The following is a 27,455-nucleotide window of genomic DNA, read 5'->3' as shown; positions in this document are numbered from 1 at the left end:
AACTGCAATCCACACCAAATGAATAATCATCCCAGAGCTTTTAAACCAAAATCTAATGTTTTGTGATACTGGTAGGAGCTCCTGGGCTCATTAGATCAACAAACAGGTTTTCAACAAGGAAAAGCATCATCAGAGTGAAGTGTTCAGCCAATACTTCCTACCAGGAAAGGGTCTCATCTCTCAAATCTAACTCTAACAACAACAAAAATGGTTCGTGAGTCGTTTGTTTCACTGGATTGAGACCAGACGACTGAAGGCAGCAGAAAATGTTGAACATTTTCCTCCTTATCAAACCATTCAGTGAACCCTCCTGCCCCTTGGATTGTAGGGTAAGGGTAATCACTGAGAACAACACTTTATTGATCTGCAGTGACCTTTCCCTCTGTGGATACCAGTGGACCATGCCGGCAGAGTTTCCCCCACAGCCCCACAGCGCCTCAGCGTCCCCTCACCGTAAGAGCTGAACACTTGGACACTTCTTATCTCACATGCACGGTGCAGTTTGGCAGGAGTATGATTAAGTATGACTCATCTCAGCAGAACAACTTCTGGACATCTCTGTACCATCACCTGTGGTCTCTGCACCACTCACATCTGATGTGTGCACTCATCTTTGTAATAAGAGGTTTATGCTCTGCAAACTTACTGTAATTTCAAACTCGGTGTAATTTGTTGGCTGGCTGATCTGGGTGACACCGTCTGGTTATGTCCTGCATTCACTGTCGAAGACTTTTGAAAAATAGAGTTGGTGTTCTGTTTTAACAATGCACCTTATTGTAAAGTCACTCAGACTTTGCTCTTTCACAGTTTTGATCAGCCTGCCTGGCTCTGCATTAGTATGTTCTTTTGTAAAGTATGTCTTTTGTGTTTCTAGAAACATTTAGGTGTTAACGGTTCTAAAACATAATTGAAACAATTTTTCAAACTAAATTTAATTTTGAGCCCAATTAAATTTTCTATGTAGGGGATCTGTTTTAATTGGACTGCCTCGCCACCTTGTGACCCGGAGTCTCTGCACACTGTCGTAAATGACTTTCAGTGAGGTGTGTGTTTGTTTTGAAATTAAACAGAGGTCAGATTGAAACAAATTTTCTTTGTTGAAGTCAACTTTTTACCAGATACAATGCCCTGAAGTAAGGTATTTATCAGTACAGTTACGTAGCGCTACAGTTTGAAACATGATAACAAGCAAATGTTGTAGTAGCCGGCTATATGTAGTGCTATCGGCAGCCTGGTGCTCCAACGTATCTGTAGCCTAACGTGACAACAAGCTAACTGTCAGCTGGTACAGTGGTTTAGTAGCTGTCCATATGTAGTGCTATCGGCAGCCTGGTGCTCTGAGACATGTCTGTAATGTGTAACGTTAGTGAATCCTGGTTATGTCCTGCCCATCATCTACCAATCAGAGCTAACATAACCTCACTCTTCATTTTATTGATAGACTCTCAAGTTTGAACTAGGGCTGAACAATTAATTGATTTAAAACCGATATCGCAATTTAATAGAATGCAATTTTTAAATCGCAAAGACTGCAGTTTAAAAAAAAAAGTTTCATGTTCATAGACCTAGAGGGAATATAGTAGAATATAGTACTCCTTCTTCCTTAAAACCGGCAAAAGTCAAAGGTTTTTTCTGGCAAAAAAACCCCTGTGAGCTCCAGAGATCCATCCAGGTCAGTAAAATTTTGCAGTGTTCCTTTTTCTTTTTCAATTAATAAGTGCAAAAAAGATTTGTTTGAATATTAACAGTATCATTTGTCGTGTTAGTCATACTATGGATTGACTTAAAGCTTGTGTTTCGTGAACAATGCAGAAGATAAACACCCTTCCACAAAAAATTACATGCTAAATCGTAATCGCAATATTGGTCCAAAAAAATCGCAATTAGATTATTTTCCAAAATCATTCAGCCCTAGTTTGAATAGACCACTGCAGAATAACTGCTAGACTTGACTATAAGAATTGATGGGTTGGCCGTAATAAACACAAAATGGTCTGTACAGTTGAACAAATTCACAAAAGAGAAGGGGAGTCCCGGTTTTCACAAACTTTACTCGCAAGGGTTAAAAAATATGACCTGCCGTGAGATTCCTGATCTCTGTAAAATTCTATTTTTTATCGCCCCATGTGTTACCCTGTAGACTAAAGCCTTAGTGTCAAGTTCGGACCAATCCTTTTCCACTGATACTTGATCCAGCTTTGAAGGGCTGGATCAGGGCCGATACCAGATTTCAGGATCCCATTGGTGCAGCTCTGCTCAACGGTACAAATTTTTGGTTCTTTTTTAAGTGTTAATGTGGTTATACACATTTTTTTGTTCAAAAAATAATAGAAGACTCTTTCAATTTAACAATTTTATTTCTCAATTTATAAACTTGCAATGCTGTGTTCATGTCCAGCGTGGAAAATCGCCTACTCTTCCACTCCCTCACAGTCACAAGGATGCATTTAGGTACCTTAACATGTTACCATTGATGATACATGAATCAGGACTCAGTACTACAGACAGAATTTCTTGGTTCATTACAATTCGAGGAGGAGCGCTGTTAATCTGTTTCTTGGGGGTCCCAGTTTCACTGTAAATAGTAAGCTACTCTCGCCTAAAAGAGAGGCTGTTTTTCTTGTATCTAACTAGCAATTAGCATGTCATACATTAGCTAAAACAAAAACATCACGGTTTAATTATTGAAAGCTATAACAGCAACATTTTGAAACTACTTTTTAAATACCTGGAAGGCCCTTTTGTTCAAGCGAGTCAGAAAAACTGAAAAGTGATTAAATGTCCTTTACCACACAACCTCAACCAGGGTCGTGTTTGTATCTGGTTGTTTGTGTGTTTGTGTAAGTGTGTGTATTACTCACTGAGGCTGCTAAGCTGGCGGATGACGTTGGCCAAGGAGATGTTAGTCACACACTCCAGCTCATTCTTGATGTTCCTTGGCAGCACCGTGTGGCACAGGTGCCTGGGCTCGATGGTGCGCTTCACCAGCGGCATCCTTCTGCTGTGACACCTCTACCTACAGCAACAGAGTGACAGAGTGAAGGAGAAATCCATTAAAAAACCAGCACTAATTACAAAAACCTCAGTACAAGTTGGAAAGTTTGTTTTCCTTGACGCTTCGCTAACACCAGAGTTATCATAACAAGGTAGAGCAGAGGAAAACATTAGCCTAGGAGAGAGCGGGATGATTTAACACAATGTGATTTCAGCGGTAAGAAGGGCACACGCTGAGGGAATACAAAGTGAGAGGTACAATAACACAGAATCCAGGAGAACAGGAAATGCAAACACAACAGCGGGGAGTCATGTTTGACATTGCTAACAGCCATGTGGCCTCATCTGTTTCACTGACTTAGCGCTGTCTTGTCCTTTTCATCATGCACATGCAGGCTAACAAACCTCAGCACTTTGTCTGCCCACTCAGCCATGCTAATGGCATTAAGGCTGCATGCTGTTCCCGAGCTCCCCAGGCCCACTGCTCCTCCTTGCACACCTCTGTGATCGAGGATGAGTAAAATACAAAATTGTGGTGGTAACACAGTATTTCATAGTGAAATATTAGTTACGTTTTGTAAAACCCTGGTTAAAATTACAGTGTGGTTTTGCTCTGTAGTTTAATTACGCCTCATGTGAAGATGCCCCTCCCAGAAGACAGTGTCCCATGTTTGATTCCCAAACCCAAAGTCTTTTGATGGATCTCTCCACCCAATTTAAAGCCAAAGAAAAGCCTGAGATAATGTTTAAAAAGATATTATTTCTCAGATCCTTCTGAAGACACAATTATGCTCTTATCGCTTCTGCTTGTCTTTATTGATTCCTTTCTCAATCCTCCTGTGATTTTTCTCCGTAAAAAAAGTAGTCCAAAAACATTACATTGAGTTTATAAGTGAATAAACATAAAATTGGTCACTGGATCTGGATAACTCTGGACATAAATATACAGAAACAAGTAAAAAACACACGTCATGTGACGTTGATGTACTTTTTGTTGTATATTATTGATTCAAATAGGCCATCTAGTGTTGAGAAATGGTAATAGCAATATACTAAGTTGTTTGGAACCTTGCTGTAGTTGTGAAGCCAGCCATGAGCCTGTACCATAGACTGTATAAAACATGGACGTAGTCTCGCCGACGTCACCTGTCTGTTTCTGAAACGTAAAATGAAGCACATAGACTATAGCGCCATATTGGTAGTGGCAAGGGCTTCGCCTACAGCCATAGGGCGGCGGCCGTCACGTGACCCTCAGCTGTGCCTCTTATTGGGGGAGCTCGCAATCTTAACATCCTCTGAACAGCCGCGTTAGAAAAAAATTCACCCCCCGTACAGTGTGTGCCGATAGTTAAATTAGAGACTCAGACAGGAGACATTTTTTGAATCAGGCTGTGAATAGGTTAATTTCTGCTTTAAAAACAGCTTTTTTTGGCTTGGTGTGTACGTCACGTACACACCAAGCCAAAAAAAGCTGCTACTTCCGGAGCCAGCCTCAAGCAAACACTCCAGAAACAGCAGATTTTTAGCACTTCCGCATTGTCTCATATTCTCAGACCGGAGGTTGCCGCTTGGCCTGTACGTACCTTTTCTTTTATTTGCCTGTGAGTATTTCAACATTTGAAGTTGTCAGTATTGTTTATGCTAACCGCTAGTATATCAATGCAATTTGCATTATATGTTAGCATCAAGCTAGTGCTAGTTTGTTTATATGGTTTTTGGAAAATAAGGAGATTTATACTATGTTGAATGTATAGATGACTCAAATAGGCCATCTAGTGTCTGGAGGTGGTTATAGCAGTATTTTAAGTTGTTTGGAACCTTGCTGTAGTTATGAAGCCAGCCATGAGCCTGTACATACCTTTTCTTTTATTTGCCTGTGAGTATTTCAACATTTGGAGTTGTCAGTATTGTTTATGCTAACCGCTACTATATAAATGCAATTTTCTTTATATGTTAGCATCAAGCTAGCACTAGTTTGTTTATATGGTTTTTGGTAAATAAAGAGATTTATAACATGTTGAATGTATTGAATAGGAATCTCCTGTGAGAGAGTAATTTACGTTTTGTACGACCATTGACTGTATAAAGAGTGGACAGTGTGGCTCCCCCATTTCCCATTGTACGGTTTTGAAGCCAAAATACCCCATCACATGCGCCACCATTGGCAGCCAGAGAGAATCTGAGTGGAGCCGGGTAAAAAAAATTAGAAATAATAACTTTTTTCTTTCGAGTCATATCACTTCTTGACTTTACCACCAGACATTTTGTACAATCTCCAAAACAGATACACAATTATCATTAAACGTGACATAAAACCTTGTTTTTAACCTCTAATAACTAAAGAAAATGAAACTTTTCAGAAAAAAGGGGACTTGAATACAAGACAGTAAAATGATATCTTTAAATCACCACAACAATCAGACGTGAGAAACATTTCTACAAAGTGTATTAATTTTTAAAGTTTGACCACAGCCCATCTGGAATGACTGGAGAGACTGATTTTTTGACTTATACTGCAGCCAGCCACCAGGGGGAGCAAGATAACGTCAATTTTTTTTTACAGTCTACGGATACAACAGACAGAATTCAGCCAGTAACTAAAAAAAAGCTCAGACAAAAGCAGCCTCTCAGTTTTTACCGCATCCTCTGTGATCAGAACCAGAAAAAAAGGACAGAAATATCTCCAGCTTTTACCAAGACTGCTCGGTTTTTAGTGTTTTTTTTGTGTTGAGATCACAAGATAATTAGCAAAGTTTTAAAAGTTTTTTGATCTCAAAGCCTCAGACTTTAATGCCCTAACTTTTCCTAACACATCACAGGTTGGTGTGTCTTTAAAAAAACAAATCCTCCGCGTGTCAATAAAAGAAGATGGAGTGACTGTCGAGGGCAAAGCAGCACCTTTCCTAACACCTCCCTCTTTAATAACACCGCTTAATCATGCTAACAACACCTCATCTCAAGCCTGTTTTTAATTATAGCCATGATGTGTGATGATGGAGAGATGGAGTGCTCAGATGGACCCGTTGATTGACTGGGCCTGACAGCGAGAGGCCGTGGTTACAGCTCAGATTAAACGTCAGACGAGGTCTGCTTCTTTTAATACCTCGCTGTATTCTCAGCCACGTTGCCGTCACTGAGGAATAAACATGATTATTGACCGTATCCATAAAAATGTAGGCCAGGGAGGGCTATTCTAGGAAGTGGACCATCTAAGGATAGTTAAAGGAGAGGTGATTTATCTCTGGATCGTTATAAATGAGGGCAGAGGAAGAACCAGCGCCTCTCGAAGCTTCTTGTAAATGTCTGAAGAGTTCAGACGAAGCTACAAAGACAAAAAAACAAACTTCTCAAATAACAAGACGCCCTCTCCACTCTCTAAGTTTTTCATTTCCTCCCACAGCTTCTCCATCACCCACGCTCTAACCTATACACACACCCACATCCCGTCCAGAGTGGGAAGACCTCATGACCCCATGAGCGCTGACATTTCCTACAGCCTTTGAAAGTCTCAGTAATGGAGGGCTGGCCCCTGAGCTACACTTCGCCAAGGTGGAGGTGTAAACTCAATCGCTGCTGTGCTGACCTTTAACTCGCAGCTACAACAACACTTAATGCAACACCTGTGGCGTGTTCGAGGGGGTCCAGAAAACAGGAAATTGTTGGAATTTAAAATTAAAATTGAGCTTTGGAGGAATTCACACTCTGCTCTTTTGTGGAGTTTGTGGAAATGGAAAAGGTAAAGTTTCTCTGACACAAACAAACTGAAAAGAAGTGGTAAAAAAAATATGCAATATTACGTAAACAGGTTCCAGTGTTTAATAATGAGGCCAACAGGTGCTTAACTCTAGCTGGCTTAAATTCTGCCAAACTAACTAGTCTAGAAGTAGAAATTAAAAAATAGTCAATTGGATCACGTCTCTTCTGCCACCAAGTGCTATTTGTCATCTGTGCTTGTTTACATCAGTGTAGTAGAGCCTTATGTAACCTATGTTTACCGCTAAGGTATACTTTACCATAAACTTAAGGATAACATAAGAAGAAAAGGCTAATGAAATCAGAAGATCTAAACTCAAAAAGAGGGAAATAAATAAGGTGGCAATACTTAATAAGGCACACAGACAGTAAATGAGGGTTTCAAAAAATGTTTTTGTATTTTCAATATAAAATGAAAATAAAATAAAAACAAAAGAGGAAAGAAAATGTTTCAAGTTCTTCAGTTCTTTCTGTTTAGTAAGTTCACTTCACTTTCTCAATCCACAAAAGGTTTAGTTCAAATAAAGCTCACTTCTTGTCATCAGTAGTTATGATTGTCCACCGGATTCAAAGTTCATAATAAAAAAAAAAAGTTTTCTTCTTCAAAGATACGATCGTCCAAAAGCTAGAAAATAGTCTCTTTCAACTGAAAATCTTATCTGATGTGGTCGTTGTTTCACAGATAGAATCCAATGTCCTCGTTTGTCGGCTTCAGCTCGCCATCCGTCCACACCAGAAGGAAAAGGAAACTCAAAACATGGCCAAGTCCAATCAAATTCTATTTTTAATACATCGGCTTGTCTCATCCAGTACCACTCTGCAATGTATAAGTTCAGTTTTTCCACTTCTTCGTCTTCTAAGTTCAGTTAGCACGTTTAAGTTCAAAATATAAGTTCAGTTAGCACGTTTATGTTTAGAGACTTCACGTAGAGTACGTACTATTCAATAAGTTTTACAATAGATCAGACCTCAGATGATTCAATCTGGAGTCAAGTCGAGTGTCTCACACTATCAGCTGCGCCGTCTTATACCTACACTTCCTGATTCACGCTGAATCCAGGAACGTGATAGGACAATCCACTTACCGCGAGATCTACAAATAACGCAAGATCTAATGTAACACGAGAATTAATAAAGAGTTTGAGTACAAAGTAAAACCATAGAACTGGCAGAATTTTAACAATGCACATTCACCTTTACAAAAGTATGTAAAATAGTCACATGGGTTACACTTATCATAACAGTCATTGACCAAAGCTACAACCCAAAGACTACAGGCTCCACTAAACCTCTGTATACAACGTCTGTATACAATTTACAATTTCGGAAAAATCCCAATTTTTTCTCACACTGGTGTTGTAGAAAATCCTGATTTCAGCCTCAGTCTGAGACACTTTGTTCCAGCTGCTGCTGTCTCTTTAAGACTCTTTTTCTACAACCCCCTTTCCCTCTGATTGGCCAGAGGTTTGTCAAGGCCAAAGCTGTAAACAGGCCTTGGTGTTTGAGTCCTTTCTAAGTGCAATCCCCTGGCTAGGAGATCTTCTAATGTTGTGACCTCATCATTTCAGTAAGTCTCGGAAAAATCTTGTGAAGACCTCGTGCTACTTAAACACTGAGGAGTTTACAGACAGAAACCATTGTACCCTTCCTAAAGTTGCCCAACTTGGCTTGAAATGAGACATTGTTGTTGATTTTCTCATTTATTTGGACTCAATACACAAAGGCACTGGAAAACAGATAGAAAATTATATACGCAGCCTAACTAAGCATAAAAAAGTGATTCTTGACCAGCTAGCTTAATGCTACCATCAATGGGAAATCTCACTGGCAGGCTAACGCAATTAGCATCATGACTATGTTTTCTTACTGTCTATGAACTGATAACTTTCACAGACAAAAAACACTCCTCTTAACGTCTTCCTGCCTCTTAAAAATGATAAGAAATGATCCAAACTACAAATATTCAGGAGCTGCTTGTTGCTGCTTTTTTGGTGAAGATTTTCTTTCTGTACTACGGAAGCCCTAGATGGCCAACCCTCAAAGTTTTACAGCAGTTACACTGGAATTTTGGAAACTTAATTTACTTTTTAAGTTTTAACTTAACTTTATATGACAGCTGCTGAGCTTTGGAGCCTTTTAATAAACATATCCTTAAAGACTTTTAAACAGTTAAGTGTTGGAGTTTGTATTGTTCAAATTTTCACTGTCACTGCATATGAATATCCGCTTCACATATTGGTTATCTACGGTGGCTGGTGGGTGTCAGACGATTTGCAAAAGCGACAACACAGCAGAAGTTAAAAGAGGTTAGTAATCCGAACAGACACAGAGAAGTAAAAGTAAGTAAATGATTAACTTCATCTATGGTAAATAAAACTTTGTAGGGGTGTCATCTTGTGATTTCCTTCACAGTGCTTATATTTTTTTATTTACGTTAGCATTAGAGCTTAATTTTCATAATCTAAGTTATACAAGAAAACTTTCATTATCTTACTTTCAAAACTTTTCTGTGTCCGTGAGGAAAACTGTGCTCTTAACTTCCATTATGGCTGCACTTCTGTCGTGTTGTTGCTTTTGCAAATCGGCTGATACCTATCAGCCACCATAGTTATCAGCCTCCTTGACTACTAATAATCGGCATCTGCTCTGCAAAAAAAAATTATTAGTTGATCTCTATTTAGTATGGACACCCAGCAATGTTACTCTGTACCCATGTTTAGACTATGGGAAAGTGTAATAACCCCTTTTCAACTTTGCACAGAGACGTCAGTCTGTGAAGCGGTGATATATAAACTTCCAGTCAAGCACCGTGCTACAAATTGATAATATTAAATATTTGTAATCAAGTTATCCAAGGCGGTAATAATATTAAAAGTTACTTGTTTATAAGTTGCATGTTTTATTGTGGCTTGATTTTTTATGCGCTAAAGGAGATAACGTGTGATCATACACAGGCCGTCTACAAACCTCTGCTGTGAGCTGTAGCAGATATAACATGTTGAATGGACTGAAAATTAATCCCTTGTTAGGAAATTATGAACATTTGTTTTCACGTTCAGTGATAAAAGTTGATATTCAGCTGGAAAAGTTTTATCAATGTATGCTAACCGCTAGTATATTAATAGAATTCCTGAAGTACGTTAGCATCAAGCTAGCGCCAAGTGCTCTATATTGTTTTTGGTAGATTAAGAGCTACGAATCAATGCAATTTTCGAAGTGCTCTAAAGCAGTTTGGTAGATAAAGAGCTATGTAGCCTGTTGGATGGGTTAAAAATGACTCTTGTGCAAGAATATTTCACTTGTTTGTGTGTTTGTTGATAAAAAATGCTATTTTGCTGGAAAAACGAAGCTTTTTCAATGTATGCTACCTGCTAGCAAATATCTTGTCAGAGAGGTCTGTATCAGTGGGCTCTCAGGGAGATCTCTAGTAGCCACATTTTTACCTTATGCTTTGATAAAAGTACAAACATATGAAGTAAGAGGTATATACACAGGGTTAAACTTACATTAAAGTGTGACTGACCTGAAGTTCTCAACTTAAAACACAAAAGTAAGTCTTCTAGCTCAAGCTAGCTACTGTTAGCAAATTACCTTCAAAGCTCCAAACAAATAAAAACTTTTTTTTTTATATATATATTTTATTTACAGATTTTTCAATTTACAATAATCAATATGCTGGTAGTAGAATACACCAGAACCCATTTTGATCAAATACACAAATAAACTCAAGTACAAAGATACAGGACACATGGACATTACGGAAAGGTAGTTAAACAGACGAACAAACAAGACACAAAAAAACAAAAACAAAAACAAAAAACAAACAAGACACAAAAAACACAACATGGCTGCCAGTCCATGGTACATAGTAGTAATAGTACAAAAAGTTTTGAAGTTGTTGATACAAGAGCAACAGTCCAGTAATGAAGTAAGCGACGTAAGGATATGGTAGAAGAGACACAACCTCGGGACCACCAAAATGGTCTCATGAAAGCAAGCTGATGCCACAATGTGCCAAAAAAGGTCTCCAAACTCTCTCAAATTTAATCTCTGTGTTGGGTTTGTGCAGACGCAACTTCTCCATTTGAATAACGTAAAGCATGTCTTTAAGCCAGTGCAAAAAGCAGGGTGGTAAGGTGGATTTCCAAGTGAGAAGAATAAGTTTTTTAGCGACCACCATTCCTAAAAGCAATGCAATCTGTATATCGTGTGGCAGTTTGAAAGTCTCTGCAGAGCACCCAAAATGGCCAGGTTGTGGTTGGGTTGAATGTCTATGGAATATGCTTTGGAGAAGCATTCGAAAATGGAAGTCCAAAAGTTGCACAGTACAGGGCAAAACCAGAAAAGATGTGCCAGGGAACCTTCAGCCAAACAGCATCTGTCACATTCAGAAGACACTGAAGGGAGGATGTGATGAAGATTTGTCTTTGAAAAATGCAGTCTATGCATCACCTTAAACTGGATCAATCTGTAGCGTGAATTAACAGAGCAACGATGAACCCCTGACATTGCTTCTTCCCAAAATCCTGGAGATATCTCTGCATTCAAATCCCTGGCCCAAGCTTCTCTGATATGATCCGAAGACACCAAAATTGTAAAGCAGCCCACAAACTTTGACACTACATGGTTGGAGTCTGGTGGGAGGGAAAGATTCACAAAAAATGGATGTGTTTGAGGGGTGGTTTCAAATTGTGAACATTTATTCTTAACATAATGTCTAACTTGCAGGTAATCGAAAAAAATGTGAATTTGGAAGATTATATTTCAAATAAAAACATTTTAAAGCCTTTATACAACTTGCTACATGGTGTTGTACCAGATACCCGGACGATTCTTCTTTCGGTAACAGGAAATGTTCACGCCACCATACACCAATGCGGAAGCTATCTATGCAGAGAGCTTACAGCCGCCTGTTGTCGGTCTGTTTGATCCAATTGATCAGCTTGAAAAGTTGAAGGTAACAACCAAGACGTCTGACCGTTGATGAGAAATCATTACAGCATCCATTAACCTGTATCAAGCTTTATAATGTGACCACAGCACATGAACCCCGTGCATTGACTTCCCATCATCTCTTTGCACTAAAGCGCCTGTTAAATGAAACTGCGACATTGTAACTTTGTATTTACTACATTCAGCATGAATCAGCGGTGCAGGTGGGGAAAAGGGACCCAGAAAACAGCAGGAGCTGGGAACAACCAAATATTAAATCAGTCAATCATAACTGTTTATTTCTCTGCTGTGCATACACACTACCTTATTCAACAAAAACAAATAACACACACATGATAGAAAACTGATCTGCCGTGCAGCTTCGCACCATTTCTGTCTCTGAACTCATCTCCTAAGCTCTCATCTCCTCATACAGGGGTGTGCTGTCCTCTACACAACCTTCCTCCTACCTGCTGGGTCATAAGAGTTATTTCTGAGAATGACAGGGAGTAGATTTTTCCGCAGGGGGAGGAATACAAAACAAAGATGGGGGATTAGGCGTGTAGATTGCAGTGAAAGAAAGATGATGCTGATGGAAAACAACAATTTCAGGCAGAGGTTGGAAACAAACAGGCTGAACATTTGGATGATTAATGTTGATATTTTGTTTTTTTTCAAACAAAAATATCTCATGAATGGCAGGGAGGCTTTAAACGAATTATTGCGCCAGAATCACAGCAGCGTTAGATGAAAAAGGATCGTCGCTCTCTGCTTTCTTTCCCCTGAGCTCCCGAGCATAAAAGCAGAGAGGGAGAAAGGTGTTAAGTGATGACTGATGCTGCCAGCCTGAGCTCCTTTAGGTGGGAGGAGCTTTTGGAAAAACAGAGATGCTGCCAGTTTCCTTTGGTTTCAATGGAGATTAAAGCATGAGCAAAAACTCTCTGCAGCAGCTTAACGTGTCGATGCAATCCGCAGAAAAAGTCACATGTGCAGAGTGATTCTATAATTAGGGAACATTTGAAGCTGAGGCTCTAAAGAATTCTTAAATATTAAAGTTAAATAAAAATATTTGGATCATCACTTTGTGTGGCTCATTTGCTAGTCCTGGGCACTAAACTGGTTTTGTCTTAAGTGATATTTTTACTATTTCTGCTCCTGTGTTTGTCTGGAGATGCTACATGTAACCATGGCTGCATTGTTTACATGTGAAATCAGCTGTTAGCAGCCTGTAGCATGTCAATGCTAACTGGTGCTAGGCCAGATGTTTCCCCACAAGGCGACTAAGCTAAGAAGTGACGACATCGACCTGTCCTTCCATCCATTGTTGTTGGGAACGTAAGATCTATCTCTAACAAGCTAGCCGTGCTAACCCAGCAACAGAGGGAATACCAGAGGGCAGAGTAGCATCATGCTATTCACAGACATGGCTAACAGAGCTAACAGCAGACACCAACGCCACATGTGAAGAGCTTCACCTGCTGTGAGCAGACAGGATCCAGGAGACAGAGACTGAACAGACTGCTGAAGAAGCTCAGTCCTGGACCCTGTGGAGGTGGAGGCTGGCTGACTGGACAATGATGGACAAGCTGTCAGCATCTGTTTTCTTATGGAGCTTTTTGCACTTTCTATACACTTTCTTATCCTGGTTTTCTGGATTGCTGCTGTGAATCCTGAATTTCCCCCCTGCCTGACTTTATGTTGACTAGTCTGGCACAGCTATCTTAGCTTAGCAGTTAGATAACGTTTCCCAAGAAACGTGAGAAAAGTCGAGCATGGAGAGGGTCAAGAGTGGAGCGCCCGAGATGAATGTGATAAAAAAAGTATGTTTTGTCTGCTTTTTGGATCAAAAACAGGAAGAGACATAAAAGAAGGGAGTCCAATCTTCTTTGGTAGTTTTGGTGTTTACATAGTCAGAGAAAACAGGATTATTTGGGTCTTGAAGGATCGTTCAAGATGCACTGAAAATGGCCGGAAACTAATGAGTAAATATCGGCGGATACCGATAACATATCGGCTGATACCAGTACGATGAAAAATTACCGACATCATCCAATATTGATATTGATACTATTATATCATGCATCCCTAATTCTTACCATTACGCTGTCTACTTTTCTGCTACAGCTATCTTAGCTTAGCAGTTAGCGAACAGTTGATTCAGGATTTTCAGCTTGAAGCTTTACTAAAGAACTGAACCCATAAAGAAACAAACATAACTCTCTCACAAGAGATTCATATTCAGTACATTCAACATGGTAAAAATCTCCTTGTTTACCAAAAAACGATACAAACGAAATAGTGCTAGCTTGATGCTAACTTATATGGGAAATTGCATTGACATGCGGTTAGCATACATCGCTTAAACGTTGGCCTTAGAATAGAATTTCTTACAGGTAAATGTAAGAAAAGTTGCTGCAGGCTCATGGCTGGCTTCATAACTACAGCAAGGTTCCAAATGACTTAAATTATTGCTATAACCACTTTGAGACACTAGATAGCCTACTGCAGTCAAAAGCTTATATGACTTTCACTCATTTAATACATATTGCCATCCATAGAAACCTATTTTATATTTATTCTATATATCTATATATATTCTATATCTATAAAATCTTATCAATACCAATCCCTATTGACAAAATATGCTAGCAAAGTCAACATTTCCTCCATTTTTTTGTCCCTTGTGCTAACTGCAGACCTTAAACATGCCACCACCCAACCTCCATCACCTCATATTTCTGCCCGTTTCTTCACAGTTTGGAAATGAACCATCATATGATCTAGTCTTCGCTGCGCTCCACTTCCTTCCCTGCGAGCGCCAGATAGTTTGTTTCTCTGCATAATAAATGAAAAACACAATCTCTTCCTTTGCAGTATCACTGGCTCAATTCCATTTGCTTGATATTTGTTGACACATCATTAGTGGGTAAACACAGCAAACTTGTATCACTCTGAAAAAAAAAAAAAAAGCCTTCGCCTGCCGCTCTTCAGAGCATATGTGTGTGTGTTCGTGTGTGTGTGTGTGTGATTAATGACTGCAGCATACGTTTGCTGCCTTGGTGATTGGACACGAGTTAACTCCAGACTGCTGTCCACAGGAGGGAAGATTTACTCAGCCACACACACACATGTACACACACTCACACACGAGGACACATGCTGCATTTGTCCACCAAGGTTTCTGTAACGTACTGTGACATGACAACACATGACAGCAACGCTCCCGTGAGAAAAGTCCGGTCATTTCTCACAGCTTCCCATGAGAAACTGCAAACTCATCATCCTGCTTCTGACAGGGACGGGAAAAAGAAACGAAAGAAAAGGAAAAACTTACACAAGCTTTTAATCCTGACGGCAATTAACAAAGTGGGATTACTACAAAACACAGGTGAAAGGGCTGAATCAGCAAATCCAACCCGATTAGTTGATGCCAAGGTTGTTTCCTCCTCATGGATCCACAGGAATAATTGTCTTATTATGTAGTAAAGAAATATTAGCACAACCAGCACACCGAGCCTCATTAAAGTCATTAAATACGAGTGCTGGCGAGGTGTTTAATTTTAAAGTAAATGAGATTTAGGAGACGAGTGCAGCAGGAAAAAAAAAAAAAAAAAAGCGTAGCAGGTGTGGAGTAACAAGACAGTAAATAAGCATAAAGACAATATGGTAACAGCGTGCCAGGGCTGATGCAAGGGAATTAATTACCCACAGTGAAGTAAAAAGAGGCGTCGTTTTCAAAGAGAGGCTGTTGATGTGCTGATAAGAGGTTAACACACAGAGATCTACTCACAGGTAATAAAAATAAACATCCAGGAAGCTGAAACAAGCAGTGACGCCAGCTATGTGTATGTTACTACCCGATACAAAGATTTAGTGAGACACGAAGATGAAATAACAATGGAGAAACTTTTGTGATGTATTCAACAGCCTCACCAACCACAACCTCCAACAACCGTGCCTCTGTTTTTGTCTTTTATGAGGGATGTACATTAAAAATACCTCCTCCACGGTCGCAATGTTTGTTTTTGAGATTTACTGTTATGAACTTTAAATTTTTCTGTAAATAAAAAATTGAAGTATTCTTTAAAAAAATAAGATTTTTTTTTAAATTATGGATTTTTATGTAATGTTTTTTTCTGTCTTTTTTCCTGATTTTTTTTTTTTAATTTCAACAATATTTTTCTTTTTTTTTTTTTAAATCTGCAAATTTTTTATTACATTTTTTTCTTATATTCGATTTTCTGAACTTTAATTTTTCTGAAATTTTTAAAACACTTAAAAATTTAAAATGTTTTGTAATTTTTGCAAATTTGTGATATTTTTGCAAATTTTTGAAATTTTTGCAAATTTTAAAATTTTTATATATTTTTTTTATTTTTTGCAAATTTGTTTAATATAAAAAACTAAGACATTACATGTACAATTCTATACATTCCAAAAATCTTTAATTTTAGATAATTAATCACTAGATTTTTTTATATGTATTTTTATGCACTTTATCGTCTTTGCTGTGAAGATTAAGTCGATTTTGTGGCTCCTGAATGACTTAAATTCAGGTGAGCTGGGGCAAAATGGCTCCTTTGACAATAAAGGTTGCAGACCCCTGATCTAGAGAGTAAGGGCCTGTTTCCACTACCAGCATTGGCACCACCCAAAACTTCAGTTTCAGAGATTTTAGCCCTGTTTCCATCCATCAGTCCAGTTTGGTACAGGTTGGCTTAGTTAAGCCTGATCCTGTTTGTGTTTCTATAGCCAATCGTGCCTCCTCGTGGTAGGCGGTGTGTAAGCCAGATGCAGACAGCTGCATCAGATAAGCAATAGCGTGACGCCATAGCAGCGCGATACAGTGTACCCCGCTAATAAATCCAAAGAAGGAGAAAAATGCAACATGGAAGACGTTTTTGTGATTGGCATGTGGCTTTGTTACAAAGAACAATAAAGCTTTGTGTCCGAGAAGGCTGTGTGCCACCAAGAGAAATGCAGCAGCCTCTATCGCACAGGAAGTGATCATTCTTTCCACCAATTAACAGACTGTGGTTTTTCTAGCTCCACCTTCTGGGGTCAGATCCATTGAGTCTGGCTTTCCATCGGAATGTGTACCAAGATGAACTGAAGTGAACCACTTAGTGGAAATTGGACTTCTATGAGCAAAGGTGTAAGGGCCTGTTTCCATTAACAGCGTTGGCACCAACCAAAACTTAAATTTCAGAGATTTTCAGAGCCTTTCTTGCTGTAACTTGGAAGATTGTTTGTAGAACACCTGCTATCCTCGATAGCGACCGCAAAGTTTATTATTTTAGAAGCCTTTGCAAAGTAAGTTCTTCTGTAAGGTGAATTTACATTAAAAATGTAAAAAAATAAATAAATAAACAAAAAACAAAAGAGAAAAAAGTCAAGTCCTTTTTTTAGCTGCAGCTCCCGACACGAAAATTACGCCACTGACAAAAAACAACTCTTGAAAGTTTCTCCTCAAACATAGTTGTTGACACATCAGAAGTTTTGGTGTCATCCACTCCTTCTCAATTGCTACTTGATGAGTCGATGAAGTGGCCCTAACAAGATTGGCAGTGTTAAAAAACATTAATATACTTTAAATTTTTTCAAAAAGTGTTTTAAGCCAAGCGACGAAAGTCAATCTGACACCGAAGGTGGTTTTGGAAAACTCAGAGCTGGGCTGGTTTATGTGGGAAATAGGCATTCCCAGTGGAAAAAAAAACACTGCTGACAGTGGACACAGGCCCTAAGTCCTAATATTTAATCCAAAAAGTCTTTCAACCTACATAAGTATTTGTTTTTAAGCACACAGTGAAAGGTTTCTGATGCCACTGGGTCCATGCCATGGTACCTCAGTTTAATTTTCTTTCCCTAATCACAACTGGCTGAAACATCTGAGGCACTGGCTTCTTCATAATAATGATAAGAAGGCAGGTTTTCATCTGATTGGATGGATTTTTTCCTTTCTTTAAAACTAAAGAAGAGCCATCACAGCCTTTATTGATGATTAAATATCCCACATACCTGCCGTTTCCCTTCCTTCTCCTTCTCTTACGCTCCATCCATCCTGCTCGCTACCTTAACGCCGTTTCCATCTGCACACACCCTCACCTCACTATCCTGCCATGTTTACGGTCCATACATCTTAGGCGGTGCTTCCCACTGTCACCTATCGCCATGGCAACGCCTGCAGAGGGATGTCATTGGTCACTATATAACGTCCCAGGGGAGGCCAAGGCAGAGGTGGAGGACGGAGGAAAGGAGGTGTGGTTGGAGAGGAGAGAAGAGGGGAGGGGTGGAAGGAGAGATCTGGGTAATGTGTCGAAAACTGTGATAGCGTGTGACGGATGAATGTGATATGAAAGAAGGAGAAGAAAGAGGTAAAGAGGAAGGAGAAGAAGGGAAGGAGAGGGATAAGGAGGAGAAAGAGCAAAGAAGGATGAGAAGGAACAGAGGAGGAGACAGATGGGGAGAGAAAGAGTGAAGGAAAAGAGAAAGGAGGAAGGAATGGAGGAAGGAGTAGAAGAAAAAGGTAAAAAAAGATAGAGACAGATGAGGGTAAAAGAAGCAGAAGTGAAAGGAAACTAAAGGATACAAATAAGGAATAAAGGAGAAGAGAAAAAGGGAGAAGAAGGGAAAGGAGGAAGAGACAAGAAAGAGAAAGAGGGGAGATGAAAGAGGAAGGAGAAGGGAAAAAGCAGGCAAAGAAAGACAAGAACCAGGAGAAGGAGAAGTATAGATGGAGGAAGGAAAGGAGCAGGGGAAAGGAAGGAGAAGGAAAAAGAGAAAAAGCAAAAAGATGAAGAAGTTGAGAGGAAGAAGTTGAGAGGAAAAGAGGAAAGAAAAAGTGAAGGAAAGGAAATAAAAAGGGAGGAATACGGGGAGAAGGAGAAGGGGAAATGAGGAAAAGAAGTAAAAGGAAAAATAGGAAAAGGGAGAGGTGAAAGAGGAAGGAGAGTGAGAAAAGGGAAAGAAAGAAGGACAAAAAACAGGAGAAGAAGACGATGAACTTAGATTGGAAGAAGGAAAGAAAGGAGAGAGGAAAACAAGACGAAAAAGGAGGACAAGAGTGAAAGGAAAAAAAAGATAGGAAAGGAAACAAAAGAGGAAATGAATAAGAGCACATTTAGAAAAAGAAAGAAAAAAGTAAAAGGAGGAAATTGAAAAGGCAGGAGTAGGGAAAAGGAGACAAAGAAGGAGAGAAGCAAAAGTAAAAGAGGAAAAAAGACAAGAAACAAAAGAAGTATGAATGGAAGAAGGAAAGAAGGAAAAGTAAAAGAGGAAGAATAAGGAGAAGGAAAAAAGGAAAAGAGGAAGCATGAGAAGGAAAAGGAAAAAGAAAAGAGAAAGAAGTTGTGAGGAAAAAGAAAGTGAAAAGAAAAAAGGAAGAGGGAAAGAAAAAGTAAGGAAAGGAAACAAAAAAGACAAGAAGAAGAGAACATAAAGAAAGAGAAAGAAAAAAGTAGAAGAAGGAAATTGAAAAGAAAAAGAACAATGAGTAACAGACAGAAAAGAAAAGGGAAAGGGGAGAAGGACAAGATGGAAAGGGAAAAAGAAGACAAAAAAGGAAAAAGAAAATGGAAGAAGGATACAGGAAAGGAGAGGAATGGAGTGAGGGTTTGGTCTTCATTGTGTTGGAGCACAAAGTGACGCTCTGAGGACACGTGCCGCTGAAGAGCAGGGGGCCTCTGCTGGCGCGCCTCGTCGCACTCGGGACAATATGTCCGACAAGAGGCTATAATGACTCCTAATGGAGCATTTACTCACTGATGCTCACACAATACAGGCTGAGACCCTCAGTATGGAGCAGGTCAAGGGCCCTCTATACAGAGCAGGAAGTAAGGAAGCCAGACTTTCCCACTCTCTCAAGATGTTAAATTCAGCCGTGAAACTAAACCAAGTCAAAACAAACCACATTTGCATCCTCTGTGTCACGTTAGCCAGAACATTTTGTCATTTTCCCTCTCCAGCTGCATTCTGGGTTTTCTTCCTGCTTTCTGAACAGCTGCAAACATAAAACACACAGACATCTAATCAGGGGAAGCTGGCAGAGCGGCAGCAGCCGATGGCAGAGGGAGCACACGGATCAAACTGGCAGCGCTCCCCAGCAGCTGGTTTGAATCAGCGATGCAGAGACACAGCGCGGGACAGCGACCACGGCTCGGCGTCCACAGGAAACAGGAGAGGCGAGGACATGAATGTTAGATGGCAAACTCGTAACGTATCGTACGGACTTAATGAGACTGTTGCTCTGCCGCTGCTCGAGCTCAACAGGAACAATTCTGTCTGGCTCATCGTTTCTGTTACTCCAACGAGGGAGTTATAAATCATTAAACTCTGTTTGTTCCTTCATCTTCCTCATTAGCGCTTAATGTTTGAATTCATCTTTATTCCCTCTAAAACAAACTCAAATGGCCACACACTTTTTTCTTTAGACATTCTAAGATGATAAAACCCAGGATCAGTTTTTCACGAGAGAGCCGAGCACCTGACTTAGCATATTAGCACAAGCTAATCACGGGTATTTGACTCATACCTGCTTAGCAGAAAGCTAACTCGTGTCGCTTTTTTGTCCTGGAAGTGAATAAAAGTTGAGCCAAGCTTCACCCCTGTTTAGGAAAAATCTTTATCTGTTTGGGATTTTGTGTTATTTTTTTTGTTTTTCCTTCCTCCGTGCTACATCCGCTACGGTAGCCACTCTGATTAGCTTCTTCCACTTGCTAATCTTCACTAATCAACACACAAAGTCACTACATACTGGATGCGCTGTGATTGGCTGATGTAATCATGCTTACTCTCTGCCAAGGAACACTCCAATACAACCACAACATCAACATCCAGGATAAGGAGTATGGTGTAAGGAAGCTGTAAAAAAGGACGTATGCGTAATTAATGATTCGTATTTTTAATTTTTAAAAAATTCTGTGTCAATTAAGTTATTTCACACAAAAATCTGCTGTCATATATGCAAGTCTGTGAAACTGGGTTCAGGTTACAGTTGTTTTTATACGAGTGCAAAGTCTTATGAATACAACTCAACTTTCTACGACTACGAATTCGTCCTTACGAATACGAATCGAAAAGTGCTGAAATGACGTCACTGAGGTCACAGGTCGCAGGAAAACCAATCGATCTCCTCTAACCGAGCATGCCCAAGCCACAGAGGTAAACATGGAGCGGAAAACGGACGGAGACAGCCTCCCAGGTGCCTCCAGCTCCAGAGAAACACAAGGAAAAGAAGATGAAAAAAGGAGGACAAGAGTGAAAGGAAAAAAAAAGAAGGAAAGGAAACAAAAGAGGAAACGAATAAGAGCACATTTAGAAAAAGAAAGAAAAAAGTAAAAGGAGGAAATTGAAAAGGCAGGAGGAGGGAAAAGGAGACAAAGAAGGAGAGAAGCAAAAGTAAAAGAGGAAGAAAGACAAGAAACAAAAGAAGTATGAATGGAAGAAGGAAAGAAGGAAAAGTAAAAGAGGAAGAATAAGGAGAAGGAAAAAAGGAAAAGAGGAAGAATGAGAAGAAAAAGGAAAAAGAAAAGAGAAAGAAGATGTGAGGAAAAAGAAAGTGAAAGAAAAGAGAACGAAAAGAAAAAAAGGAAAAGGCAAGAAAAAGTAAGGAAAGGAAACGAAAAAGACAAGAACAAGAGAACATAAAAAAAGAGATAGAAAAAAGTAGAAAGTAGAAAAAAAACAATGAGTAAAAGAATGTGAAGACAGAAAAGAAAAGAAAAAGGGGAGAAGGACAAGATGGAAAAGGGAAAAAGAAGACAAAAAAGGAAAAAGGAAATGGAAGAAGGATACAGAAAAGGAGAAGAATGGAGCGTAGGTTTGGCCTCCATTGTGTTGGAGCACAAAGTGACGCTCTGAGGACACGTGCCGTGAAGAGCAGGTAACATTTATCATAACGTTTAGATTGTAAATATAGGTATTTTAGAGTCACAAACTTATTGCTTTAACGAGCAAGCTAAAGACTCGTCTTGTCTGCAAGAGATTGCGTGGCGGGAGACGTGGATCATTCAGCCCAGAGAGGTTACTGTGGAGAAAAGGGAGTTTGTACTCTCCATGTAACAACTAAAAAGTCATTTATCGCATATCACAACTAGTCCGAGCTGGTTAAATAAGGCAAAAATTATACCAGCATAGACCTCTTCGACAAACAAAGGCGGCGGTTCAACTGTCAGAACAGAGATATGCGATAAATCACTTTTTAGTCTGTATAAATGACTTAGTAGTCTGTACCCGCCTTTAGCTTGTGCAAAGCAAGGAAAGAAACTCATCCTCAACGTTTTTTTTTATTATTTGAAAGTGGTTAACATTATAGATATGTGAAAAAAACCCAGAAATCTTTAGGGAAATATCACCTTAAAGTGAAAGAATTATTCCTTCTGCTTTGGTAGTGACCATTTTGGCACGATGATATGCAACTGCCTTCGTCTGGAGGAACAACATTCATACAAACTACTTCATTTTGAGTCTTTCCTCGTCTTAAAGCTTCTCTGCTCGCCGTGGAAACAGGATGTCAGGTCTGACAGGTGAGGAGCGGCGGTGCCCTCACACACTGAGGGGTCCCTGGTGAACATTTGCTAAAGAAACGCCCCGCACCAACTCACCGAGCAGGTCGCAAATCTCTGACAGCAACTTATGAAGATGGAAGAAGTTCTCATGCAAATAGTCGCCCAGTGTTACTAAAATAACCACACACACACACACACACACACACACACACACCTCTGTTTGAGGCTACATCATCCCCATATCCCCGACCTCCCCACCCATCACAGCCGATCACGTTGGCAGAATAAATCACGGAGCCTGCCAGAGAGTCTTCCTGCCAATTAAAAATCTGTACCAGACGGCGCCTCATCAGTGGCGCAGCGACACCTTGCAGGCCCTCAACATAAACACACACATACACACAGCAGGGCTGTTTTTCAGGGCTGGAAATACACCTGCAGCTCTGCTGCTGTCAGGCTGGGCTCAGGCTGGGATGCTAACTAGCTTTGCCAGTGGGTAGAAACTTTACAGTGTTTGTGGCGAGGGATCCAGGTACATTATGAAGTTCCTTCTCACCTCCATATCTCTGAATTTTCCACGGCTCATGGTGTTATTTTCAACACTCAGTCTGCCTTGTGTGAAAACAGCAGCTATTCTGTGGAGTGTTGTATAGAAAACTGTATAGAAAATAAAATTTGGCATTGAAACACACTATGAAACTGAAAAAAGGTGCATGAAAATTCAAAATGTGTATTAAAAAAATGTATACTGGCATCAAAACAGGTAATGGCATTGAAATGTTTTGCTGAGGTTTAAAACAGGGATATTAAATGTTTAACTTCATTTTTATAAATTTTTGCATTTTGATGTTTTTGAATTCAAATCATATTACGTTAATTGGACGTCACTTTTTAATAATGACAGTTTTTATTTACAATTATGTTTTTTTTTCCTGATCACACTTTTTTTGTTTTGCTTCAATTTTTTTTATTTTTAATAAATATGCAAATATTTTTTATAAATTGAAAAACTTGAAATGTCATAAATTTCAAAAATTTGCAAAATTTCAAAAAAACTGTAAGTACAAAAAACTTGACACAATTTCATATATTTGACAAAATAAATTAAATAACATTTTAAAATTTTTGCTCAATTGTCAAAAAAGTAAAAATTTCAAAATGTTGTTTTTTTTGCAAAATTGAATTTAAATTATTTGCAAAAATAAGCAGAAATTAAAAAAGGAATATGCAAAGCTTTCCAAAAACTGCAAAAAAAAAAAAAATCCTAAATTAAAAATATGTCAAAAAAATGACATTAAAAAAAATATGCAAAAATCTTCAAAAGAAAAATGAAATTTTTATTGCAGGAGACAAAGCTCATCTGATTCAAAATATTAACCCATGATTTTATTGAGGGTCAATATTTGAATTTATCAACACCTTCTGCAAGAAAAACTTCTTTTTATATCAACAATTTTTTAAACTCTACAAGGAGCCACTGCAAATGAGTCAAAGAGCCGCAGGTTGAAAACCCTTGCTCTAGGAGTTTGAGGCCAACTTCATTGCTGACAAGGCCTTATAAAACAGAGGCTCGATATCTAAATATGATTTTAAGTCAAAACTGTCAAAATGCAGAAATGTTTACTATAATAAACATGGTTTGTAACTTCAGCAAAGTGTTATTATTGCCATTTCCTGTTTTGATGCACATGCCAATGTTTCTTTTATCAGTTTAAGGATGTTTTTTTAATGAAAAATGTCATTTTCACGACTTTTCCCTCCACGTCTTTTTCTCACTCTGAGTTAAACAGTAAGGAATCCCAAATCAAGCAGGAGTGTGAAGCATGGCAGCCGTTTAGCACCACATCCTGACACAGCCAGCACGGATCACCCTTCCTGGCATGCTGGCGCTCAGATTGTGCTCAGGTACTTGGTACGCGGCTGGCTGGCTGGCTTTCTGGAGGGTTGCCGAGCAGCTGCAAACAAGTTTCGACAGGCGCCGTCACAGAACGATCTTTTGTTGTACACAATTTTCCATTTTCATTCTCTTTATTATCTCCATCCTTTCACAATGAGCGCGTTTGTTTTGCATGAAAAACTCTTCATGCATAAAGAATTTTCTCTTTGTGCATCCACAAAATACTCTGTCGTTGTTTCTTTCTGCAGCTCTTGAGCAAAGCATCACGGCTTTTCATACATCCAACAAGAAATCTCTGTGATTAAACAGTGGCGGTCTGTCCGCTGCACTTTACATTCAGAGCGTGATCAATGAGGAACCCTGCGCTGGGTGAGCGGTCGGACACAGCCTGCATTGTGTCCTGTCACCAAGTTCAGATTGCTTCAGACACTCATTTAGCAAACAAGCTTCATCCCACCATAGATGAGCAAATCTAAATATTCATAGTCGTCTGTGTGCCAGCATTGATGAGTGGAGCGTCTGATGAACAAACAGGCTCAAAAGAAGTTTATCTGCTGAGTGCATGGAAAGCCACTGGTATGAATAATGAAAGCCTGCTGCTCAATAATAAATGTCTGCACGCTCGCTCGGTGCAGCTGTACTTGTTTGGCCTGTGAGGGAAATTTCATTACACAGACTCCCGTGCTGTTCACGCAGACGTGAAGGACATGCACACAAACTAACCGCCGCAGCAACCCCTGTCAGCTCGGACCACGGGCAACACCGTCAGGAGGAGGAGTAACGCGTTATCTGATTACTCTGATTTCACCACTTTTTTCAGCAAGGAGTGATTTAACACCTTACTTTTTCCAAACCCAAAGTCCTGCCTTTCGCTTTAACTTCCTCTATTCCAAAAGCTTAACTCTCCATTTAGCATGAAGGCTACATGCAACAAGGCACCTGGTGACAAGCAGGGGTGTGCCCAGACTTTTTAGACTTTGGTGCCCTGAGCAGGGTACTGAGGATTATCTGAGCCCCCGCTTCAGCAACATTTGTTTTTGCTTATTGTATTACAAACACAGGATCAACGGGCTACAGTTTTAATAAAAAATGAAACTGATAAAAACCAAACTAGACTAAAACAAAGTGTTTTAAAAAAAATAATTTAAAGATGCTATGAGGAGGATCAGTTTTAATTGGCCCGGAGTCTCCCACACTGTTGTAAATTACTTAAAGCGAGGCGTGCATTGTTGGTGGAGTGGGTCATTACTTTGTATGGTTGATTTGTCGGTCGTGGACACCAAACTGGTTTTGTCTTCAGTGATGTTTTTTACTATTTTTGCTCCTAGAGATCCTACATGTAACCATGGCTGCATTGTTTACATGTGAAATCAGCTGTTAGCAGCCTGTAGAATGTCAATGCTAACTGGTGCTAGGCCAGATGTTTCCCCACAAGAGAGCTGAGAAGTGACAACATCGGCCTGTCCTTCCATCCATCGTAATTGGGAACGTAAGATCTATCTCCGACAAGATGGACGAGCTAGCTGTGCTAACCCAGCAACAGAGGGAATACCAGAGGGCAGAGTAGCATCGTGCTATTCACAGACATGGCTAACAGAGCTAACACCAGACACCAATGCCACATTGAAAGAGCTTCACCTGCTGTGAGCAGACAGGATCCAGGAGACAGAGACTGAACAGACTGCTGAAGAAGCTCAGTCCTGGACCCTGTGGAGGTGGAGGCTGGCTGACTGGACAATGATGGACAAGCTGTCAGCATCTATTTTCTTATGGAGCTTTTTGCACTTTCTCTACACTTTCTTACTTTTGTTTTCTTGATTGCTGACTCCTGAATTTTCCCCTTAGGGATAAATAGAGTATTTTCTATTCTATTCTATCCTATTTATCAGCATCAAGCAAGTGTTGTAGTAGCTGGCTATATGTAGCGCTATCGGCAGGCTGGTGATCTGACATATCCGTAGGCTAATGTTACAACAAGCTAACTGTCAGTTTGTACAGTAGTTTAGTAGCTGTCCATATGTAGCGCTATCGGCAGCCCTGGTGCTGAATGTAACTAATAAAGTGACTTGCAATCTAACTTAGTTACTTTTAAAATCCAGTAATCAGGAACCAGTAATGGATTACTTTCTCAAGGTTACCATGGTAACACTGCACACAATCCAAAACACCAAGCACAAATACGCCTCTGAGGGCAAAGTACTTAAATAAAGTGGAAACGTCTGCCAAACACAACTTCGATTTATCACTTCCTGTCATCTGGTTGCTGATGCAAAGTGAGTTTTGTCACTCAAGCAAAAATACCCATGTGCACAGTTTTATGCGTTTCCCCTCTGCATCAAAGCAAAGAAAGTTAAAAGTCTCCAGAAGACCATCTGCTTCTCCGTGCACTAAGAGAAAAAGCTCCTTTCTGAGCTCCTGTGCAGAGATGGAGGGGTTCTCCAGGGATCTGGGGGAAAAGTACACAAGAGAGAGAAGCAAAAGAGCTTGAGGCGCATGGAAAAGTCAAAAAAAAAAAAGCAGCGTGGGTGGCATCAAGGGGAAACACAGAGGGAGATGATCTTCTCTCATTGAGATCAATGCCTGAGTCCACACCGGGGGCTCTGTGTTTAAGGGCAGAGCAAGCAGCATCACAGAGGCTTTCTGTGCGTGAGTGGGAGCTCACTGATACCGCAATATTTCAGCGCACTGCAATACAGAGATTTCACTGAAGAAACACTGATTCACAGCCCTCTGACTGCTGTAAATCTCCTGAAGGGGAGCACGTCAAAAGCAATTACACTGCAAGAGCAAGGAGACATGAATCACGAGATGTGTCGTGAAGTTTTCCCTCTTCTGAAGTGCCCTTCGGAGCTGTCACCTTTTCCTTTGTGTCATTTCATTACCCCTCATTCCACCTCCTTACTGCGTGAGGGAGGAATTCGGCATACCGCGGAGGATTGTTCTCCCCTCGACTTTCTTTGATCTACATCTAAAAATACCTCATGGTCAGGGGATGGAAAGGAAAAGTGGTTTCTAAGTCTGGTGACATCGCTGTGAGGCAGAGTGGGTTTCACTCTCTCATGCTCCACTGCCTCCTGTGAAGAAGATAAAGTGTAAACACGGCAGCAAAAAAAACCTTTTTAATCTTTTAGGGGCTGACTACATCCTGGGAACTTTTAAAAGTAACTGCTATCGAAACACTCCTGTTGTGTAATTTACGAGAAGAAGAATTTCTTGTTCAGTTAAAGCCACAAGCTCCAATAAATCGGCCCCAGCATTAGTGGGCACATCATGTAGCAGCCGCTGTAAGCAAATAACCATGAACGTAGATTACAGGTGTGAAAAATATTGATACAGCAAATAATCGAGACACTTTGACCTCAGATACAATATCC

General features: G+C 39.8%; 1 protein-coding gene across 4 annotated transcripts in view; it reads right to left on the bottom strand.

The window, feature by feature from the left end:
* wasf1 (WASP family member 1) overlaps positions 1 to 27,455 on the bottom strand; it is a 118,251-nt gene that overhangs the window by 64,906 nt on the left and 25,890 nt on the right. For all 4 annotated transcript variants that reach the window (XM_074684941.1, XM_074684942.1, XM_074684940.1 and 1 more), the window contains one exon: positions 2,862 to 3,016. In XM_074684941.1, coding sequence (XP_074541042.1) covers positions 2,862 to 2,994 — 133 coding nt within the window. In that variant the 5' untranslated portion in view covers positions 2,995 to 3,016. The remainder of the gene's footprint in view (positions 1 to 2,861; positions 3,017 to 27,455) is intronic.

This window comes from Halichoeres trimaculatus, unplaced genomic scaffold, assembly GCF_033239565.1.
Source record: "Halichoeres trimaculatus isolate MK-OKI-2021-1 unplaced genomic scaffold, fHalTri1.1 fHalTri1_scaffold_13, whole genome shotgun sequence".
NCBI lineage: Eukaryota > Metazoa > Chordata > Actinopteri > Labriformes > Labridae > Halichoeres > Halichoeres trimaculatus.
This window is presented reverse-complemented; position numbering and strand designations above follow the sequence as displayed.